The sequence below is a fragment of the Marmota flaviventris genome, chromosome 17 (assembly GCF_047511675.1).
Source record: "Marmota flaviventris isolate mMarFla1 chromosome 17, mMarFla1.hap1, whole genome shotgun sequence".
In the NCBI taxonomy this organism is placed as follows: Eukaryota; Metazoa; Chordata; class Mammalia; order Rodentia; family Sciuridae; genus Marmota; species Marmota flaviventris.
In genome coordinates this window covers 54,356,324-54,377,152 of record NC_092514.1, presented here as the reverse complement: position 1 = coordinate 54,377,152, position 20,829 = coordinate 54,356,324, and the positions used below count along the sequence as shown (strand labels likewise).

The 20,829-nt window shown below is 47.6% G+C and overlaps 3 protein-coding genes across 7 annotated transcripts; 1 reads left to right on the top strand and 2 right to left on the bottom strand.

The window, feature by feature from the left end:
* Positions 1-1,667: 1,667 nt before the first annotated feature.
* On the bottom strand, positions 1,668-9,870 carry Mrpl10 (mitochondrial ribosomal protein L10). Of its 2 annotated transcripts, none has more exons than XM_027924775.2 (5): positions 9,762-9,870; positions 7,567-7,736; positions 4,229-4,393; positions 3,825-3,969; positions 1,668-1,974 (listed from the first exon to the last, which is right to left on the bottom strand). In XM_027924775.2, exons 1-5 carry the CDS (start codon positions 9,811-9,813, stop codon positions 1,718-1,720), a joined length of 789 nt encoding a protein of 262 aa, XP_027780576.2. In that variant the 5' UTR covers positions 9,814-9,870; the 3' UTR covers positions 1,668-1,717. The 2 variants fall into 2 exon arrangements, with proteins under 2 accessions (XP_027780576.2, XP_027780578.2); XM_027924777.2 differs by having other exon boundaries at positions 9,748-9,768.
* An 82-nt stretch (positions 9,871-9,952) lies between these two features.
* On the top strand, positions 9,953-14,374 carry Lrrc46 (leucine rich repeat containing 46). Its single transcript, XM_027924631.2, has 8 exons — positions 9,953-10,308; positions 10,399-10,504; positions 11,529-11,637; positions 12,432-12,478; positions 12,746-12,855; positions 13,034-13,103; positions 13,430-13,575; positions 13,871-14,374. Exons 1-8 carry the CDS (start codon positions 10,299-10,301, stop codon positions 14,236-14,238), a joined length of 966 nt encoding a protein of 321 aa, XP_027780432.2. The 5' UTR covers positions 9,953-10,298; the 3' UTR covers positions 14,239-14,374.
* Positions 14,375-15,485: 1,111 nt separating this feature from the next.
* Scrn2 (secernin 2) lies at positions 15,486-18,929 on the bottom strand. 4 transcript variants are annotated; one of them, XM_027924695.3, is made up of 8 exons: positions 18,814-18,929; positions 18,306-18,479; positions 17,825-18,006; positions 17,154-17,353; positions 16,522-16,737; positions 16,270-16,435; positions 15,997-16,177; positions 15,486-15,807 (listed from the first exon to the last, which is right to left on the bottom strand). In XM_027924695.3, the coding sequence occupies exons 2-8, from the start codon at positions 18,477-18,479 to the stop codon at positions 15,634-15,636; spliced, it is 1,293 nt and encodes a 430-aa protein (XP_027780496.1). In that variant the 5' UTR covers positions 18,814-18,929; the 3' UTR covers positions 15,486-15,633. The 4 variants fall into 4 exon arrangements, with proteins under 4 accessions (XP_027780496.1, XP_027780495.1, XP_027780497.1 ...); XM_027924694.3 differs by having other exon boundaries at positions 18,821-18,929; XM_027924696.3 differs by having other exon boundaries at positions 18,828-18,929.
* Between the last annotated feature and the right edge of the window lie 1,900 nt (positions 18,930-20,829).

Below are 20,829 nucleotides of genomic sequence, written 5' to 3'. Positions count from 1 at the left end.
TCTTTTACAGCCCCAGAAATCATGTGGGTTACTTATCTACCTCACCTTGTCCCCCTGTGGGCTTGGTCACACTTCAGAGTCATGCATCTCTTAGGTACCTGCTGTCCTAGCTCCACAAAGAATCTCAGCACTACTCTAGCCTCCCCAGGACAAGGAGTGTTGTTAGTAGCTGGCAGGGTTCTGGAGGCTGGGAGAGCCACTAAGCAGCCCTGGGCAGCACTAGCCAGACCAGCTCTCACATCTAGGAGCCTCAGGGGTCTTTTAATTCACTTCACAGTAATTGGACATCCCTGGGCACCCAGGACAAAATTGGGCACTGTGAGTGGTTGGTCCTGGCCCAGGCCATGGAAACACTGCTGCAGATTATCACTGCCAGATATACCTATCCAGGACCAAGGACATTGTGGCATTGCTCCAGTCTGGGAAGGAATACCAAAGAGCTGCCCTCCCGATACATCCTTGGGTTCACCCAGGATGTGCTCCTATAAGGACAATGACAGGCCACTAATTCAGTTTTTTTATTAGGAATTTTGGGTTCCTCAAGAGTGGGGGAGTCCTGCTAGAGTCCCCAGAACCCTTGGGTCAACAGAGAACCCAGCTACCCTAGTCCTTTTGTGCAGAACCACTTGAGAATGTTTGCTACTGGACACAGCTGTCAGCTGCCTTCAAAAGGACAAGCATGGAGGGGCTGGGGTTGTAGCTCAGTGGTAGAGTGCATGCCTTGCATGTGTGAGGCACTGGGTTTGATCCTCAGCACCACATAAAAATAAATAAAGGTATTGTGTCCATCTATAACTAAAAAAACATTTTAAAGAAAAAAAGAACAAGCATGGAAGAGATGCCATTTATGGTGAGGGAAGAGGAAAAATCTTCTAGGAAGGGAAGTGAGGAGAGTCAGAGACGACCCTGAAAATAACCTTGTAAACAGCGAAACAGAGTCTGTAAAATATACTTCATTTTATCACAAGCAGTGCTCCAACCTCTACAACATGGCACCCCCCCCCCAAGGGTGGAGCATTAACATCAGAGCTCACCCCAAACCCACCTGGTGTCAAAATTCTGGGTGAGGTCATCAGAACAGAAAGTCTGATTTGAGTCCCTGTTCTGCCATTTACTAGCTATATGACCTTGTGCAGACTATTTAACTTCTCTGACTCTTCATCTTCTGTGAAATGGGGACAACATGGTGAGGAATAAACTGATATGTGTACAATCTTTACTTAGCTGAGCTACTGTGACAGGTTGTAGCCCCAAGAGGGTGGGCTGTGGAGATATATGCAGTAAAGAACTGTGGTAAGGAGGCAGAGGCAAGATCCTCATCTTTCCTGGCTCTTTGCCTTGTACCTGGAGAACTGACAGGCTTTGCACTATCAGGTCCCAATTTGGGAAAACTAAGGACAAAGAGTGATTAGGGGCTGGGGCTGTAGCTCAGTGGTAGTGTGCACTGGCTCAATACTCAGCACCACCTAAAAATAAATAAAGATATTGTGTCTATCTACAACTGGAAAAAAAAAAAAGACAGTAATTAGCAGCCTCCATTCTGATATGGAATTCTTGTGTATCTCCAAGTGGCCCTGCCCCCAAGGAGGTCTTTGTTAATAGAAGTCAAGTCACATGACACTCTCCCACCCCAAATTCTTCCACAACTCTGACAGAAGACAGCACAGTCAACAGGAGCAGAGTATATTTATGGGCATGGCTTGGCAAAACAGGCTGGCTAAGAGTCCGGAACAGAGTCAGGAGGATCAGGCTTCTCACTGGCCAAAGTGGTAGAGTCCCCCTCTCGCTGCTGTCTGACATGCTGACCCAACAGGGCCGTCAGCTGGATGGGCTGGTGCTGAAGCAAGAAGTGTGTCTGGGCCATGAGGAAGGCGAGCCCTCCTACCAGCTCCCCTTGAAGCAGGGACAGACTGGGCAGCTTGGTGTAGTTGATGAAGCCCTGTCTGCTGAGAATGGTATCATCGATGCAGCCACCTGGAAGAACAGAGGGTCAGCTGGGCTCCCCACAAATGCCTGTCTTCTCTAGAAATAATGTTCCAACCCTAGGAATCTGCTCTCCATTGCCCCTTTCTCCCCTCCCAGCCTGCCCAAGTCTGGGTTCCATTGCCACACCCACTCCCATCAGTAGAGATCATTACCCTCCCTTCCTTCCTTCTGAAAACTTGCATCAAGCATCCAATGGCCCCAACCCCCTGAAGTCAGCATTTCCTAAACTTTCTTAAAAACAGAATCATGGAGTGGAGGGAAAAAACAGGGAGTTATTTGATAGAGTTTCAATTTTACAAAATGAAAATTAGGGGCTGGCTGGGGCTCAATGGGGTAAAGGTCTAGTATAGCATGTGTAAGGCAATGGGCTCAATCCTCATTACCACAGAAAAATAAATAAATAAAATAAAGGTATTGTGTCCATCTATGACATATACATATATATGATGAAAAGTTATGGAAGCCAGGACTGGTGGTACACACCTGTAATCCCAGTGACTGAGAAGGCTGAAGCAGGAGGATTACAAGTTCAAACCCAGCCTTGGCCCTAAACAACTTAATTAGGCCCCGTCTCAAAAAAAAAAAAAAAAGTTATGGAGATGGTGATTGCACAATATTATAAATGTATTTAACATCACTATACTTTTAAAAATAGCAGGTGAAGATGTGAGGGAAAAAAAAAAAGAAGAAGTGGGTCACATTAGATTGGGTAGAGAGAAGTGATGGGAGGGGAGGGGAGGGGAAGGGGGGAATGGAAGGACAGCAGAATAAAATAGACATTATTACTGCTGTGGGTATATACGTGACTGTATGACCAATGTAATTCTGCAAACTATACACTCAGAAAAATGAGATATTATATCCCATCTGATTCAAAAGTATGATATGTCAAGATCATTGTACTGTCATGTGTAACTAATTAAAACAAATAAAAAAAAGAGAGAGACAGAAAAAAAAAATAGTTAGCAGGGGGGGCTGGGGCTGAGCGGTAGAGTGCTCATCTCACATGTGTAAGGCCCTGGGTTTGATCCTCAGCACCACATAAATAAGATAAAGGTATTGTGTCCATCTATAACTAAAAAAAAATATTAAAATTAATTAAAATAGTTAACAGGGTAAATTTTATTTTATTTTTTCATACTGGGGATTGAACCCAGGGGTGTGTTACCACTGAGCTATATCCCCAATCCTTTTCATTTTTTATTTTGAGATAGGGTCTCACTAAGTTGCTGAGAGTCTCACTAAATTGCTGAGGCTGCCCTTGAACTTGCAAACCTCCTGCCTTGGCTTCCCCAGTTGCTGAGATTACAGGTGTGTGCCACAAATTCTGGCTCCTAAGATGGTAAATTTTATATTATATGTATTTTACAACAGAAAAAATTAAGGAAAAAAAAGAATCACAGGTGGTACTATAAATATGGTTTTCCTATAAAATTCAAATTTCCTAGGGACATGGGCAATATTCTTTTCAGATAAGCCCCCTAGTGAGTCTTAGAAGTAACTGGAAAAACTGGTCATTGGCCCAGCACCCTTTACTTCAGTTATTTATTTTAAATACTTTTATCTGTGTGGGTTTCAGCACCCACTACATCGCAGACTCAAGGGTCTGAATTTGCTGTCTCCCACCCCAGAGCCCGCTTTCTGTCTTCCTTAGTCTTTCCTCTAGCACAGAAGTGGGGCTGTGAGACAACAGAGGTGTCAAATGACAGTCAGCCCTCAATAAATCTGCCATTGATTCTGGTCCCATCCATGACAGCATGTTCCCTGTAGACGGCACCAGGCTAGTGGCACCTGCCCCACCTCACTTCCAGCCCTAACTGGCAGGAATGTTTGCTCACCTAGCAGTGGTAGGAAAGGCACACCCTTTAAGATGCGCACCATCTCCTTGACCTTGGGCTCTTCGCTGACCAGCAACATGTTGTGTCCCACAAAAAGAGGCAACAGATTTTGGTACTTGGAATCTTCCAGAAAGGGTTTCAGGACCTAGGATGGCAAGAAAGAATGGCTGATGGGGGGAAAGTGGGGACAAGTGACACTTACCTTGGTCATGGGCCACATCAGGTGAAGGTGCAACCCCTCAGCCCTTAACTGTAGCTTAGGCACCCGACTAGGAGGTGGTTTGTCTAGGCCAGCTAAGGGAGGAGTCAGAAGTAGGCTATGGAGGGAGCAGAGCCAACCTCTGTCTGGCAGGCATGAAAGCAAAGGGTGGAAAACACAGGCCTTGTGACAGAGTCACCCCTACCTCATTGGGGAAGACCTTCATGAAGATCTTATGTTTCCGCAGCTGGTGCCGTATGGCAAGTTTGTCCTCTGCACTCAGGGCCACATTTTGGCAGACGGCTATCATTCGGTTGTCTCGGAAAACTGCTGCTATCTCCCGACGGAGGAGCCGGATGAGGCCTGTTTCCTGAAGGCAAGAAGGGATGCTGAGGGACATCAGCTGTCTATCCCCCTGGCAGCTCTCAATCTCTCCCAGATAGGCACTGGGGCTTTCGGTGATGGCCAAATGTGCAACACATTGGGGAACAGGTGAGGTAGTTGGGCACCTGACTCAGTGAGGTATAACATCTCCCACTGTAACCCTTCTGTTTTCATTAGCTAATCACAATCTTCAGAGTAGTGCTTTCAAACCTAAGAACTCTTGACCTCCCCAAACAGGTCAGCAGGCTCCCTAGTCAACACTGTTTGACAATAATATTGTGAAAATTACTTCAGTTATCAATCTGACACTGTACTCATGTTAAATTATTTTACCAGTTATAAATACAAGATGAGGATATAGTTGGGTGACAAAGCTTGTGCTTAGCATGCATGAGGACCCAGGTTCAATCCATAACACCAATTAAAAGGAAAAAAAAAAAAAAGAGCCGGGTGCAGTGGTGTGCACCTGTAATCCCAGCAGCTTAAGATGCTGAGACAGGAGGATTGTGAGTTCAACGCCAACCTTGGCAAAAGTGAGGCACTAAGCAACTCATGAGACCCTGTCTCTAAATAAAGTATAAAATACAGTCGGGGGTTGTGCTTGCCTAGCATGTATGAGGCACTAAGTTCAATTCTCAGCAACACATATAAATAAATAATTAAACAAACAAATAAAGGTCCATCAACAACTAATAAAATATTAAAAATAAAATATAATAAAGTATAAAACAGGACTAGGGATGTGGCTCAGTGGTGGAGTACCCCTGAGTTCTATCCCTGGTTACCCCTGCCACAAAGAAAAAAAAAAGAAAGAAAGAAAAATACAACACAACTTTTGCACTGTTAGTTTAAATGTGAGACAAAACATTTTTCACAGAACAAAACTTAATTTTCTCTTTTTTTTTTAAAGAGAGAGAGAGAGAGAGAGAGAGAGAGATTTTTAATATTTATTTTTTAGTTTTTGGCGGACACATCTTTGTTGTATGTGGTGCTGAGGATCGAACCTGGGCCGCAAGCACGCCGGGCGAGCGTGCTACCACTTGAGCCACATCCCCAGCCCAAAACTTAATTTTCTTAAAGAAAATGTTTCTCAAAATTGAGAACCTTAGGACCTAAGAATACACTTACATATCTCTACAACACTGTTTAAGATTTTCTTTTTCCCTAAAGCAAAGAATCTAAAATTTATTTAGCTGGAGATGTAGCTTGGTAGCAAAGTGCTTGTCTAGTATTCTCAAGGCCCTGGGTTTGATTCAGCACCACAAAAAAACATTAAAAAAAATTGAAAATAATAAAATATATTTAAAAAGTGGACAACCTAGAAGTCATGTGCTTTTTGCAGAATTCCATGAAAAAAATACAATATTGTACTAAATGTAGGTTCCAGACCTGCCGTGTTCAATATAGTAGCCATTAAGGCAAATGTGGCTATTTATATTTAAAGTAATTAAAATCAAACACAATTAAGAATCAGTTACTCAGTCACACTAGCTTTATTTCAAGTGCTCAGTAGTCACAAGTGGCAAGTGGCTACCATATTGGACAGTGCAGATATAGAACGTCTCCAACATTTCACAAAGTTCTATTGCATGTGCTATTTTAGATTCTTCTCCAGTTAAGAAGTAGCATGCCCAAATGGCCTAAGAAAAAACTATGGGAGAAAAATTCCATACAATTTGTCTGAACTGAGAGGGAAATGCTGTGAATAGGCTTTAACTGGATTGACCCAGGTGTGGCAGCACATGCCTATAGCCCCAGCTACTTGGGAGGTTGAGGCAGGAGGATCACCAGAGCTCATGAATTCAAGATCAGTCTGGAGGGCTGGGTTGTAGCTCAGTGGTAGCACACTTGCCTAGCACTCATGAGGCACTGGGTTCAATTCTCAGCACCACATATAAATAAATAAAATAAAGGTCCATTGACAACTAAAATAAATAAATAAATAAGATCAGTCTGGAGAACATGGTACATGGTGAGATCTCAATCTCAAAAAAGCAAAACAAAAAAATAAAGGTCGAGTAATATTTAAGTTTGTTTGCTTTTTTTTTTTAAAGATGCAAAACCAAACAAAAATTTCCTAAGTGCTGATGGAAGAGGCCCAGTCACTAAAGTGTGGTTTGCCAAGCAATGCTCCATGGGCTGACCCTACAGGGCCATTTCAGAGTGCTCTGTGTTTTCACAGGCAAAAACCCAGATGCTAGGTTGTCTTCTCATTCACCTTTGAGGAAGCTGCTCAATGACTCAGAGCATCTCTTCCATCTGACCTAACTCCCTCAGGCTACATTTGCTGATGTCCTTTTCTCTTACAAGAGAAGACAGCTACCTAATCCTTAAGAAGCAGCAGACAACTAGAATACTAGAATTTATTAGGTATACAAAACAAAAGCCACTAAAAAGATACAAATTCCCAGGGCTGGGGTTGTGGCTCACTGGTAGAGCACTTGTCTAGCACGTGTGGGGCACTGGGATCGATTCTCATATAAATAAATGAATAGGATAAAGGTAAATAAGATAAAGATAAATTTAAAAAATTAAAAAGATACAAAACTCCACTGGTCTTCCTGTTTTTTTTAAGGACAGAATGATTCTCTCATTTCTTAAGGAAAACATGAAAGCGTCAACTCCTTTTAAGACAGGAGAGGATTGGGGATGTCACTTAGTGGTAGGGTGCTTGCTTAGCATGCACCAGTCCCTAGGTTTGATCCCTAACATTGCAAAAAAACAGAAAACAAAAAACACAAAAATAGCAGAGACCTCTCCCCTCCCCCCACCTGCCCAGGTAGCTTTCACATGCATTTTTTAAATGCCATTATTTTATTTATTCATTTTTATGTGGTGCTGAGAAGCAAACCCAGTGCCTCACACATGCTAGGCAAGCACTCTACCACTGAGCCACAACCCCAGCCCTCACACACACACATTTTTAGAGACAAGAACAGAATGAAGGAAATCCAGGAGGCCATCTAATCCATAGAACCCACAGGCAAATGTAGAATCAAGTGCAGATTTCACCTTAAAGTACCTGGGCCACAGGATCAATTAGAAGTGAAACAATGATATGAGTGACTGTGGTTTGGAGTCCCACTTCACTATGAGAGAAAAAATCATTTTAATCCACTATCCCACCACCAAGTGATGTGCATGCAGTCTCCTCCTTACCTCCTTGGGAGGGCTGGGGGGAGGTGGCAGGCACCTTGGGTTGATGGCAGGTTTGGGGGGAATATACTCAGTCACAGCCATCAGCTTCTGACGTTCAAAGTGCATCACACGACGGTGGCGGGTTACGGCCTTTGAGCCATAGCGGACAGTCTGGAGGGTGGGCAGCCGGCCTGAGGGAGGAGATGGTAACACAGTGAAATACAATCTTTTGGAGGCCCTAGTTTGCCCCAAATGGAGCAAAAGCACAGCCTCTAGACAGACACAACATGGCTCACAGAGATAGACAAGGAAGTGCCTGCCAGAAATCCTGAAATCCCAAACCTTCTCTTTTTTAGTGGGTCAGCTGCTTGATCTCTTGAGGCTCCCATTTCTCCAGCTTGCTTTTTATGCAGAGATGGGATAAAAAATGAGAACAAAGGAGAAAATATTTCAAACACATTAAACAAAGGGGGAAAGGGTTCAGCAAATCTTTTCCTAAATGGACAAATAGTAAATATTTTAGATTTGGGGGCTGTACTATCTGTCACTTATATTCAACTATGCCAAAATGTGACCATGGACATTTATGTAAAAAACAGATAAGGTTTGTTCCAATAAAACTTTATTTATAAAATACAGTGACCAAGGGCTGGAGGTATAGTTCAGTGGTAGAACACTTGCCTAACATACTCCCGAGTTTAATCTCCAGCACCACAAAACAAAACAAAAATAAAAAACCTCAGTGACTAGCCTTGCCATGATATGCCAACCCCTGGTCCAAGTCAGTGGTTTTTGAAGTATAACCTACCCTCACTCAGCCATCAACATCAGCATCCTCCAATAGTCTGTTAGAAATACCTGCCCTAGACCTATTGAATCAAACTCTGGGGTAGGGCTTAGCAGAGTGTTTTAGTAAAACCCTCCTGGTGGGGGCTTGAGATATAGCTTGGTAGTAGAAAGTTTCTCTAGCACAGGAAAGGCCCAGAGTTTAATTCCCAGTAACACCAAAAAAATAATAAGTTCTCCTGGTGATTCTGATGCATGCTCAAGTTTGAAAACCATGCTCAAACACTGCCTGTGAGGGCTGTTCCTATCATTTGAAGCAAGGCTAGGCACACATTTATGACCAGAATGCTACCTGACCATTATGCTACTCTTCCACATCTCTCTTCCCTTCTCTCTTCTTGTTGACAGGCAATGCTTGAGCGCACCCCTCAGAAAACAAAGAGACACTTAAAGCCCTGAGCTAAAGTGACCCCTTCATCCTCAACACAAGGGCCAAGCCTAATGTTTCCTAATTTCAGCCCCTCCCAAGGCTGAGATGGGACCTCAGAAAAAGGGTCTGCTAGAAGGTAGCTCTGACAGACAGCATGGAGACCTGCTAGGGCTAGAAGTTTATTGCCAGTGGCCACAAAATCTAATTGTTATAAGTGGCTTTGGAATCGGATTAAACTGAATTTTAATATTTCTTCAGCCACTTACTAAGTGTGACCTTGCCCAGTCACTAAACTGGTCCAAAACTTGTTTCCTCATCTGTAAAGGGCAGATGGTAATCCTTTCCTTACAGTATGCTTCAAGATCTAAATGGGATAATATGTGTAAAACATTTATCACAGTTCCTGGCCTATAATAAATGCTCTAATTAATTCATTAAACAATTATCTCCTGCATGCCACTAAGGTCAGAAACCATGCTGCCTGCTGGCTATGCTGTATAAATGATTCTGTCCTTTCAGAGCTTAACACAGGAGATAAACGAATAAATAAAAGTAAACTTACAGGCTATAATGGGGCGAGGGGGTCAGTAAACAGGGTACATGATACAGAATTAACTGAAGAAACCTGCTTTACAGAGGTCAGAGGGAAAACTTGAGGAAGCGACAATCAGGCTTAGAGCTTCAGAAGGAGGCATACGGCAAAAGTTCGGGCAAAGACTGTTGCAACCAGGGGCGAGAGCTAAGTGGTGGGGTAAAGAAACCCAAGGCAGGGGGATTGGGACGTAAGGAATAAATGCTTTTGTTGGTGACATCGTTGCTATGATAATCTGGAGTCACAGGGAATTAGATGGGATAAGACCCGCGATCTAACTGGTGTCAGGGATCACCAGGACATCTCTGGAGTCAGAGACAACCGGAAGTGTCAGAAGTAGAGGAGGGGAGACGAGGATTAGAGAGCGCTGGCCAAATACGCAGTGAGATCTTACGGGCCGCTCCTTACCCGCCTGGGGCAGGAGACCCCCTCGCAGCATTCCAGCCGCGGCCGCAGCCATTGCCACCGGAAAAACAGACAGAAGCGGTACGGAGCCGGAAGAAGCTAAGGATTATGGGCCAGCGAACCCTGGGGTCGGAAGTGGTGGGCAGATCTTCCGGATAGAGCCGTAATCCGCATGCGCAGAGCGGCACCCTCTCTTCACTTCCTCTCTAGCTGGCGTCTGGTATCCTAGCAACGACACGAACTCTTGGAAACCGCCCCTTTCTTATCCCTCCTACCCACAACCGCCCAATTTGCTGCCAGCAAAGTCTTTCCACACCCCCACAAACTCCAAACCCTTCATCCCTATTTACTTGTCTTCGATTACATCCCTAACAAGTTGTTCTGAGTCAACCAACCCCTTTCCACTGTCTCCCAAGTCTAGGATTCTCTCTCTCCGCCATTCTCGGTTTGGCCATCCTTAAGAACAGTCCATCCTTAGGAACTTCTCCGCTCTTCTTCGTTCCTCTCTCGCCTCAAGCTAGCAGCTGTCTATTTTACATCATGCCTGGGGGTAAGTAGGGAAGTGGGTTGGTAAGTAGACAACGGTAGGGTCAGCCTCCAAGAAAGAAGAAAGATGACAATTGGACTCATGTTTTCACAGCTAAACTTGCCCAGAGTCCAGAGGAAAAGGATGTCTACATTACTGAGGCCCTTATTACTGAGCGGAACTTGACCTACCCTGAGGATGAAGATCTGTCAGAGAAGATGTGAGTGCGGGGCGGGGGGGGCTGCACGTAGTGACCAGTTCGCTGAACCCTACAGATTCGTCCAAATGCCTTAAAATGAGTTGGCCTCTGTTCTCTTCAGCCTATTTCCAACAACTCTCCATTAGTGTGTTCTCACACCTTAGCACCTTAGCATCAAAGGTGTTGGGGGCAATGACATTGGCATTCATCTACGAGTTCGTTAGAAATAAAAAAAAATCTGAGGCTCACTGCAGAACTACTGAATAAGAATCTGCATTTTAATGATCCCAAGGGATTGGTGGGCCTATTAAAGTTTGAGAAGGGCTGAATTAGCATACACATGTACTGTTCATTCTGCTTGAAATGCCTTCTCCCTGTCCCCCTCCCAGCTTTGTAGCTAACTCCTACTCATCTGTCACTTCCTCTAGAAAGCAATTCTGGATCCCCTTATTCCAGACCTGGTGCACAGCTGCCAGAGACCCTTGTACCTGGCTCTGTCACCCACTTGTCATAGATGAAGGCTGGGGGAGTCTGAAGACTTCCCTAAGAGTGATGGGCAGAGACTCTGTCATTTATCTCTAGTTGGAACCCAGTAAATGTTGTGGAATTAATGAATAAATTCGTGGATGGAATGGGTGACTTTCACTCTATGGACCACTCAAAAGGTAGAATGAGGAAGGATCTTCCTGCAGAGATGCTGTCATTACTGCCCTACCTACCATCTAGGCTGGCCCAAGAAAGAATTTTCTGGCCTCCAAATCTCTCCAGGAATCATGAATGGATTTCACTCAGTTTCCCAAAGGGCCTCTACTCTCAGTCTGATTCTCCCCAGTGCCATCAACAGAGATAGAGGTCTCTTAGGCAAGCCAGCTTCATGACCTGGACATCACTTCATGGGTCAAGAAGCTGTTCTTGACAATGATGAGAGTCACTCAGCCATCTACCCCTCCTCAAAACATCTCTTCTCCTCCTCCTCCCTCCCATCTCTCCTGCTGAAACCACAGAGGTGAGCTTTGTCACACCACTCCACCCAATCTTCTCCCAGGTTTCACACCCTTGCTGAGCTGCAGATTGTCCGCCTGGACCGGGAGGGGATTACCACTATCAAGAACTTAGAGAGTCTCCAGAATCTTCACAGTCTTTATCTACAAGCGGTAACTCTTGCCCCTTGCTCTTCCTTTCCCCTGACCCCTTGTGGACTAGGTCTGTCTAATCCAAAAGCATCCAAACAGGTCATCTTGTGCCTTCTTTGATGTTCAGACAAATAGGTCTATGTTTAAATCATTCCCAAATAAATCAGGAATTCTCCTCAGTTGAAAGACTGATCCCTCTGAAAGAGATCTTGAACATGCCCTTGAATTGTTGCTCCTTAGTCAGACACTTCTTTTGGTCTAGTTCTTCTTGGTATCTGCCCTAAACTTTTCATATTATACAGCCCAAGCCCATTCCTGTTTTGAAGAAGAAGAAAACTGAAGATTCCTCTACACCTTTTGGATCCTTGAAGGCTGCTAGACATTGGTGGTGGTCTTCAGACTCCCCCAGCCTTCATATTCCCAGCTCCCTTTCAGTTTCCCCACAGAAACTCTTCAAATCAAATGAATATGTGCTCATTTTCCCCTTTTGGCATGCAAGTCACCACCAAGGCTTTTTCCAATTTTCTAGTGGCCCTTGGTTTCCTTCCCTGATTCCAAGGTCCCTCTTTGGCTGCGGGGTCAGAGAAGGGTACTTCAAACCAGTTTATCCAGCCCCAAGTTTATACTTTTAGCTATCCATCCAAAGAAAGCCAATCATCTCCCAAAGATAGCGACAAGCAGTCAGGAGTGGGGTTGTTCCCAAAGTGCAACATCTCCAGCTTTAAGTGCAGCTGTGGTACTGGGGCTTTGTCCCCTTACAGGGCTCCCCACCCAACTGACAGCTTGGTTTCCCCCACTTTGGTTTCCTCCTGCAGAATAAGATCCAGCGAATTGAGAACCTGGCTTGCATCCCTTCCTTGCGGTATGTGGCACCAAGGCTCAGGTGGGGGAAGGAGTAAGGAGTGGGAGGGGAAACACGGCAATACCCCAAGAACCTGCTCAGAGCTTTCCAAGCCTGGCTCTTGATCAGCCTTGATCAGCTCTTTCCAAGCCTTGCTCTGCTTCCTCTACCCACATAGGCCATGTGTCCCCACTAGTCATCCAACTGCCTGACAGGGGGCCCAGGTGTCTGGTGTCTTCCTCTCTTCCTCAACAGTCCTGTCTCTGCCCCCCACCCTTCCTTCCCTAGTTTCCTGTCTCTAGCAGGAAATAGAATCAGGCACGTGGAAAACCTCCTCAACCTCCCATACCTCCAGTTTCTGGACCTCTCTGAGAACCTGATAGAAACGCTGAAGCCAGGTAGGAACACCCTAGCCCTGGCTAACGGCACTTGTCCTGTGTGGGGTCCTCCCTTCTTTCTGCCCTCCTCCGCCACCTCCCTGTGCTTGTGCTCAACACAATCCTGCACATACACTTCATCCTCAGAGGGTGCAGAGTTGGTATGAGAGCCTGACTCCCTGTGTCTCTCCATGTGCAGATGAGCTCCCCCAGAGCCTCCTCATCCTCAACCTAACTGGCAACAGCTGCACCAAGCAGAAGTGCTACAGGTGAGGGACTGAGGGTGGGAGGAACAAGGTCCTGGTTAAGTTCCGCCTACTAACTCCACAAGGGCTCCTTCCCAGCCTGCAAACCTGGCATTGCCCATGGCCCCTGCTCCTCCAGCCCAACAGTTCAAGTTTGCTCCTTCCCCATTTCGTTCCCATGCTGCACAGAAGCCAGCCCTTAGCTCTTTGGGGCTGACCTGAGGCCCCACTGCTAGACCATGAGCTGCCACCTGTCCAGGTGTGGATGCTGTGACATGTGTCCTTGTGTCCTCCCAGGTTCCACACCAAGGATGCCTTCCTCAGTAGCCTCTGCTCTTACTGCCTTGCAGGGAGATGGTGCTAGGAGCCCTGCCACTGCTCCTGGACCTGGATGGGCAGCCTGTGTCGGAGCGCTGGGCCTCAGATGAGGAGGACAAAGCCTCTGATGGTGACGATGAGTTCCCGGAGCTGAGTGGCCCATTCTGTTCAGAGCGAGGTGACACTGTTTTCCATAGCTTGCAGCAACCTATGGGGTCCGGAGGAAGCTAAGAGGGTGGTGGTGTCTGGGGAGTGGCCTTAATCCCAATCAGCATCTGGGTCATGGGTGGTAGAAAGTGCAGCCAGGCCAGGTCCTTGTCCTGGGCATGCAGGGGACTCACTCCTCCCCATTGTCAGCCTTGGGCTCCTCCCTACTAAGGATGTGTGGTGCGGGATCACCCAGAGACCTTCCAGAACCCAGAGGGCCCTCCTGCTGAGCCCTAGGCTCCAGCCACCACCCTGGCCCCTCCCAGGCTTCCTCAAGGAGCTGGAGCAGCTGAGCAGACACCAGGAGCGCAGGCAGCAGGAGGCCTTGGCAGAGCACCTTCTGAGGATGGAGATCCAGCCCACCCTTACTGAGCTGCCCCTGCAGCACAAGGTGCCCGAGGCTGGCGAGAGCAGCCCTTCTGTCACTCCAGAGCAAGGAAAGGAGTCACCCCCTGAGGCTGCCTCTTCACTCCAAGCCTCATCTCCCACCAAGAAACCATGCACTCTGGTTCCCAGGGCCCAGCCAAGCTCTGTCCAGGCAAGGAAGGGGGCCCCAGCAGCAGCAGCCCCCAAAGCCTCTCTGGTTGGGTCCCTTAGCACAACCAAAACTGCAACCAAAAATACCAAGAAGTGACGTGTGACCTCCCTATGTGAGCTTCCTCTTGTCCTCTCACCCCTCACCTGTGGCAGGAGCCCCTCCCTGGTAAACTGTCTCTAGGCTTTTCATGTCACTTGGCGGCACCTCAGGGGAAGAAACCAGTAAATAAAATAGCAACCTAATTCTAAAAAACTAATTTCTTCCTTCCTTCCTTTTTTTTTTTTTTTGTTTGGTACTAGGGATTGAACCCGGGTGTGCTTAACCAGCCACATCCCCAGCCCTTTTTTTGTATTTTATTTATAAAAGACAGAGTCTCCCTGAGTTGCTTAGGGCCTTGCTAAGTTGCTGAGGCTGGCTTTGAACTTGTGATCATCCTTCCTCAGCCTCCTAAACCACTGGGATTATAGGTGTGCACCGCCATGCCTAGCTAAAGAACAAATTTCTAATCTTCCAAAAGGCTGATATCCTTCAGGGTCCCAGTTGGCGTCACAGCTCCAGAGTGGGCAGGAAGTGGGTACTGCCTCATGGAGGAGGCCATCTCTCAGGGTACACCTCACTGCCCCTCCAAGGGTGTGTCCTTCCCAGTTCTAAGCCAAGGACCCAAATCCTGTGGTCCTAATTGTCCCCAGACAGGGCTGAGGGTGTAGCTCAGTGGTAGAGTACTTGCCGAGCACATGCAAGGCCTTGGGTTCAATCACAATAAATAAATAAATAAATGTCCTCACAAATAGGAGCCAGCTACCACACAAGGCATGATCTTTGATCTTAATGCGCACACATGTATGCACCCACACAAAAAAATAACACATACCCACACCATTAGGGATGTTTCCTCCCTGTTCTCACATTCCCTCCACAAATTTCATGGCTAATCCTTATCACCTCCCTCATTAGAATGTGCTGGGTAGAGCTAGGTGTGGTGTGCACACCTGTAATGTCTGGGATTCAGGAGGCTGAGGCTGGAGGATTGCAAGTTTGAGGCCAGCCTCAGTAACTTAGTGAGTCCCTAAGCAATTTAGCAAGACCCTGTCTCAAAATAAAAAATAAAAAGGGCTGGGGATGTGATTATGTACCTCTGGGCTAAATCCTGAGAGAGGAAAGAAAATAAGGAAGGAAAGAAGAAAGAAAAGGAAGGAGGGAAGGGAGAACATTAGAAGGAAGGAAGGGAGGAATAAAACAAAGGAAAGAAGAAAATTTTTAAAATGTGCTGGTGTGGCAAATTTGGGTCTGCCCTTTGCCCTCACCAGCCTCTTGTGCCCCACTGAACCTGGAATTCAGCTCACTGAACAAGAAAATAAACCACATTTATTAAGGCCAAGGCTGTACCAGCCACACAGAATAGGCCAAGGGGCAGGAAGGAATTGCCCCAAACCACCACCACCTCAGGGCAGCTGGGGCTAGGATCCTGCACCCGCCCTGGGCCAGGAGGAGCTATGTGCTCAGCTCTGTGTAGGCCCGGCTCTCCCTCTCCACGAAGGCCTGGAAGAGGCCACCCAGCTCCTGGTGGGCTGGGGTCTGCTCACCAGCCAGAAGCCCCCGCACAGCCTCCAAGCCTTCCTGCTCCAGGTCCTGCTGCTTCTGCCGCAGCTGCTGCCCCTGCTCCTGCTGGAAAAGGCCAGAGCGGGGAATGTGTCTCAGGAGGAGAAAGCCAAGGTCACCACCCTGTCCATGGCAGCTGGCTCCAAAAGTGGGGCCTCTCTCCCAGCTCTGCAGTCTCCTCCCAGCTCCTTATTTCCAAAGTGCCAGTAGGTGTGGGGGTGTCCCTCCAGGGTGTACCCTATCCCCTGGGGTTACCTGCTCACTCTCCATCAGCCCCAGGGCCACCTGCTGTCCACGGTAGAGCATGTGACGGCGATCCACTTGAGTTTGGAATCGAGGCAGGGTCCGAACAGGATCCTGTGCTCCAAAAGTGGGGGACAGCACCTGGGGGGCCTGAGTCGCCCCCACCCCAAAGATGAAAGGTTTGAACACTGACCTAATGGAATATGGACAGCAAGACTGAGGTGGCTCATCTCGTGTCGCCTCCCCTGCCTGGTACGCAGCACCCCAAACCCTCATTCTTCTCACCTGGATGGGTCTGGTGTGGCTGTGAGGAAGTGGACACAGGGCCGCGTGGGATCCTGAGGCAGGATGGACACCATGCTGGCTGTGGTTCGGAAGCCTCCAGAGTCCATACAAATGCCACTCTCTTTGTTTCTGAGAATGTCCATCATCACCTCTGCTGTGATGCTCCCTGCCAAGAAGGAAAGCGTGAAATTCCCAGCAGAGGGAGAACTGTGGCCCTCCTGGGACCCCACTCACCCACCCACACTCACAGACCTTGCCATTTCTGTAGCAGTTCCCGCCCAGCCCGGAAGCGTGCCTTGGCAGCCTCCATGCGCACAGGTTGCTGGGTCAGAGAGAAGACCTGAGCAAAGTCAAAGGCGCCCTGTCCACTCCACCAGCCCTGGGCCTGGGCATGGCTCCGAAGTTCCGGATGTTCAGCTGAGATGTCCGTGCCAATGCTCAGCTGGTTGGAGATGTTTCGAGCACCCCCTGTGGAGGAGATAGGGGAGTTGTTCATTTATCATGAAGTACCCATTCTATGCCAAGCTCTGGGCTAGGTGCTGAGAATATGATGGTGACAAGAACACCCTACCCTCATGGGGCTATAGAGGTGGGGGAGACAAAATAATCACAGAGATAAATGCAATGGCGAAGAGGTACCTGCTTGCATGTAAGGAAGAGCCTAACTACCCAGGGAAGTCCAGGAAGGCTTCCCAGAGGAAGTGACAGGCTGACCCACAGGAGGACTTAACCAGGTGAAAGGAACCCTATAAGGGTTCATTTCCCATCTCCTTGGATGTCCCCAAAAGTTGGCACCTGGATGGTGTCCCTCTCTGCCCCACCAGCTCTATCACCTCCAAAGGGGAACAACTTTGGGAGGTGGGCCCTGGCACTGGGCCCCTCACCCTGGATCCTCTGTGCAGCCCACAGTCTCCCAGCTGTCTCCAGCACCCATGCCTCAGTCCGATCAGCCAGCAGAAAAGTGTTGTGGTAGCAGAATGGCATGGGATCCTCCCGGCAGCTGCCCCCCTGCCCATAGCGCTCCAGCAAGCCTGTGATCACATGCAGGGCCTCCTGTGCAGTGCTGCCCCGTTCTAAAGCCAGCCTGGCAAAGAAAGAGGTCAGGGGACAGAAGTGACCCAGAGATATTTGGTAACAAGCCCAAGTCACACAGCAAACCCACTGGCATTGGTCATATTAAACACAGTGGTTTCTAAGCTGTGCTCTGAAGATTCCATAGGAAGGCCTGAAACAGTCTGAGAGAGAGAAGTGCCCTGAGCCCCAAACTTGTCCTCCATCAGAGCTGCTCTTATCAGTTTTATAAACCTGGATTCTACATGAGATTTCAATTGAAAAAAAAAATTACTCTATTAAAAAGTGTAAACCAGTGCCATCCTATTTCTGAGCCAGGACAGGCTCCTTATCAGACTGAGGAAATGGGGCCAGGAGAGAGGAGGGGCAGGGAAGCCTCCCCTGGGAGGCTGAATAAGGGCAAATTCAGCAGAAAGGAGTCTGCCCCTATGAACCAGACTTGGGGAGGGAGGAAAAGGGAGATGGAGGAGGGAAGCATCCATACCTGAGCAGGTCCATGCCCAGCAGGGCTTCCCCCTCCCCAACTGGCTCTTTGGTCCACACAGCTTCGTTGCCAATGCAGACACCATGCTCATTGGCACCCATCTCAGCCCCCCACAGCCAAGAAGGACGACTCAGAATCACAGCATGTGTCTTCGACACCTGTTCCACCTCAATGTAGGTGCACTGGAGGCAGAAAGAAAGGAAGCATCCACTCAGAGAGAGCCAGAACCTACACTGTGCAGGCACTTTGCCAATCACCTTAGGTATTGTCCTTGGGAAGGTCTTATTCCCATTTTACAGCTGAGGAAACTGGGGTCCATTGGCTAAATAATAGGCTTACAGTCCAGGTTGGTAGACTTGAAGCTCATATTTCTTTTGCACCACATCTGACAACCTCCCAAGTGTAGAAAGCAGAGGAAGAAGGTCTTAGAAGAATGCCTAGAACTGCCACCTTTTTCAGTATCGCATAAGGCCTTACCCACCTGGAGCCGGCTCCCAGGGGGGTGAGTGCCTGCTGGTACAAACACCACCTCCTGCACCTCATCCCGGGGTCTGTCTGAGTTCTTTGCAAAGATCACAGCTGGAATGGCAGAGGCCGGAGGCATGGAGACCAAGCAGTCGCAGGAACAAGGGGTGTCATGGATTGAGGACTTCATCTGCGGAGAGCGGGGGACAACTGTGTCCCTTTCATGCCACCTTTCCATAATCCTGCCCACGTCTCAGGCCTAAGGCGCTCCCTCCCCCAACACGTGTATACTCAGGGAAGACACTGAACAGCGCGGACACTTGATGCCTGGGATCAGACAAACCCAAGCACATGGCTTGGAGTCAGTTGGCGGCGCAGAGTCCTAGTCCGAGAGTCCTACCCTGATAGTCTAGGATGGAGTGGTACGGACTCACAGGCTCTCCCACTTCTCTCTGGTGTCCCATGCTCCTGCGCATGCCCAAGACCCTCCCCTCTTCCATTCACACCCTTTCCATCCCCAGTACCGTATACCCCTCACTCTTTCAGCCTCCAACGCCCCCAACTTGGTCACTGGAGCCTCCTCCTCCGCTACGTGTCGGGTGGATTCCAATGGACGGAAGCTTCTAGGTGACCTGGAAGGCCTTTGGCCCCGGAGGCGGAGCCAGAAGATCGCACCTGCGGTTCCACTGTTTTCCACCTGGGTGCGCGCGAACACCACTTCTCCGAGCGCAGCGGTTTTTCAAGTCCTGCGGGACTCCTGCAGCTCATTACCAGGGCGCCCCCTCATCTGATGGGGTCGCTGTGGGGAGCTAGAGCTGGGAGTGGAAAAGAATCTGCGTGAAAAGGGAAGCTTCCTAAGAGATCGGGGACTGCTGGGGCATCTGGAAATTAAGGAAGAATCTCAGTTACTTGAGTCCTATCTTGAATTCCAAAGTCACAAGCTAATAGGTGTAGATATAACAATTCCTTTTTATAAAAAGGCACAAGGACACATATGCATGTCGTCCCACCCCAAAAGTTCTCTCCTGCCCCATAATGCTTTTAAGAATATAGCTTTGAAAGGAAATTTAAAAATTTTCTAGTCCAAAGCTTTGGTGTGTTTACATATAGTGAAACTGAAACAGAAAAAGAAGCGTCTTGGCCAAGGGGAACAGACACATCACAGTACAGAGACTGATCATGATCCCAAATATTTTTTTTTTTTAATTTACACTTTAGGTGTAGATGGACACAACACAATGCCTTTATTTTTTTTTTTATGTGGTGCTGAGGATCGAACCCGGCCCCCGTCGGGGCTAGGCAAGCGCTTTACTGCTGAGCCACAATCCCAGCTCCATGATCCTAAATATTCTGACTTCCAGTTTATTTTGCACTATAAAACATCTCCATAAACCCAGTGGGGTGGCGCAAACCTCTAATCCAAGCTACCTAGGAGGTTGAAGAAGGAAGATCTCTCAAGTTCCAGACCAGCCAACCTGGACAGGACAACGAGACAGCAAGACCCTCTCTCTCTTAAAAAAAAAAAAAAAAAAAAAAAAAAAGTCTGAAGATCTAGCATTTGCAGTGATAGAGGGTTATATCCGTAGAGTAGCCTTCGGGAAGCCCTGGGTTTAATCTCCAGTACCAATAACAAAAATAAACTTATCTCCATAGCCAGAATTTAAGCAAAATTCATCTCACACACTTTTGCTTCATGGAGCCCTCCAGGAATGTGGAATGGGGTACATTACAGACTAGGTACTGCCCTGGATTGTATTGAATCTGTAAGTCCCTTAGGGTAGTATGGACACTTTAACAATATTAATTCTTCCAAATTATGAACACAGAATATTGTTCCATTTGTGTATGTGTGCGTGTATTCTTTGATTTCTTTCATTAATGTCTTAGCAGTTCAGTGTACAGATATTTCCCCATACTTTGTTAAATTATCCCTATTTGTGTCAGGCGCGGTGGCCCACGCCGGTAATACCAGTGGCTCAAGAGGCTGAGGCAGGAGGATTTCAGGTTCAAAGCCAGCCTCAGGAAAAAGCAAGATGCTAAACAACTCAGTGGGACCCTGTCTCTAAATAAAATACAAAAGGGCTGGAAATGTGGCTCAGTGGTCAAGTGTCCCCGAGAGTTCAATCCCCGGTACCAAAAACAAACAAACAAAAAAGACCTCTATGTTATAAACTATTAGTAAATGGGATTTTAAAGGAAAGTGACCACAACACTCGGAGCAACCAAGAGATCTTTATTGCAGCAGTGCAAAAAGAGGAGAAAATAGAGAGAGAGAGAGAGAAAGAGAGCAGTGGAAGAGAGAAGGGGGGTGAGAGAGAGAGAGCGAGGGGGGGACCAGCAGGAGGGAGTTTTTTATAGCCCAAATCTAATGAGGTCTCTGGGTCTGCAAGCTGCCTTGTTGGTGTACAGTGATTGGATCATACAGTAGTTGCTAAGAGTGTCATCTTCTGCCTTCAGACCTATGGGGCAGGGGTCAGATGTGGGTTTCCATTGCACCAGATGGGTGGGGATCAAGTGTTCAGCCTTGAGTAGGGTTGAGT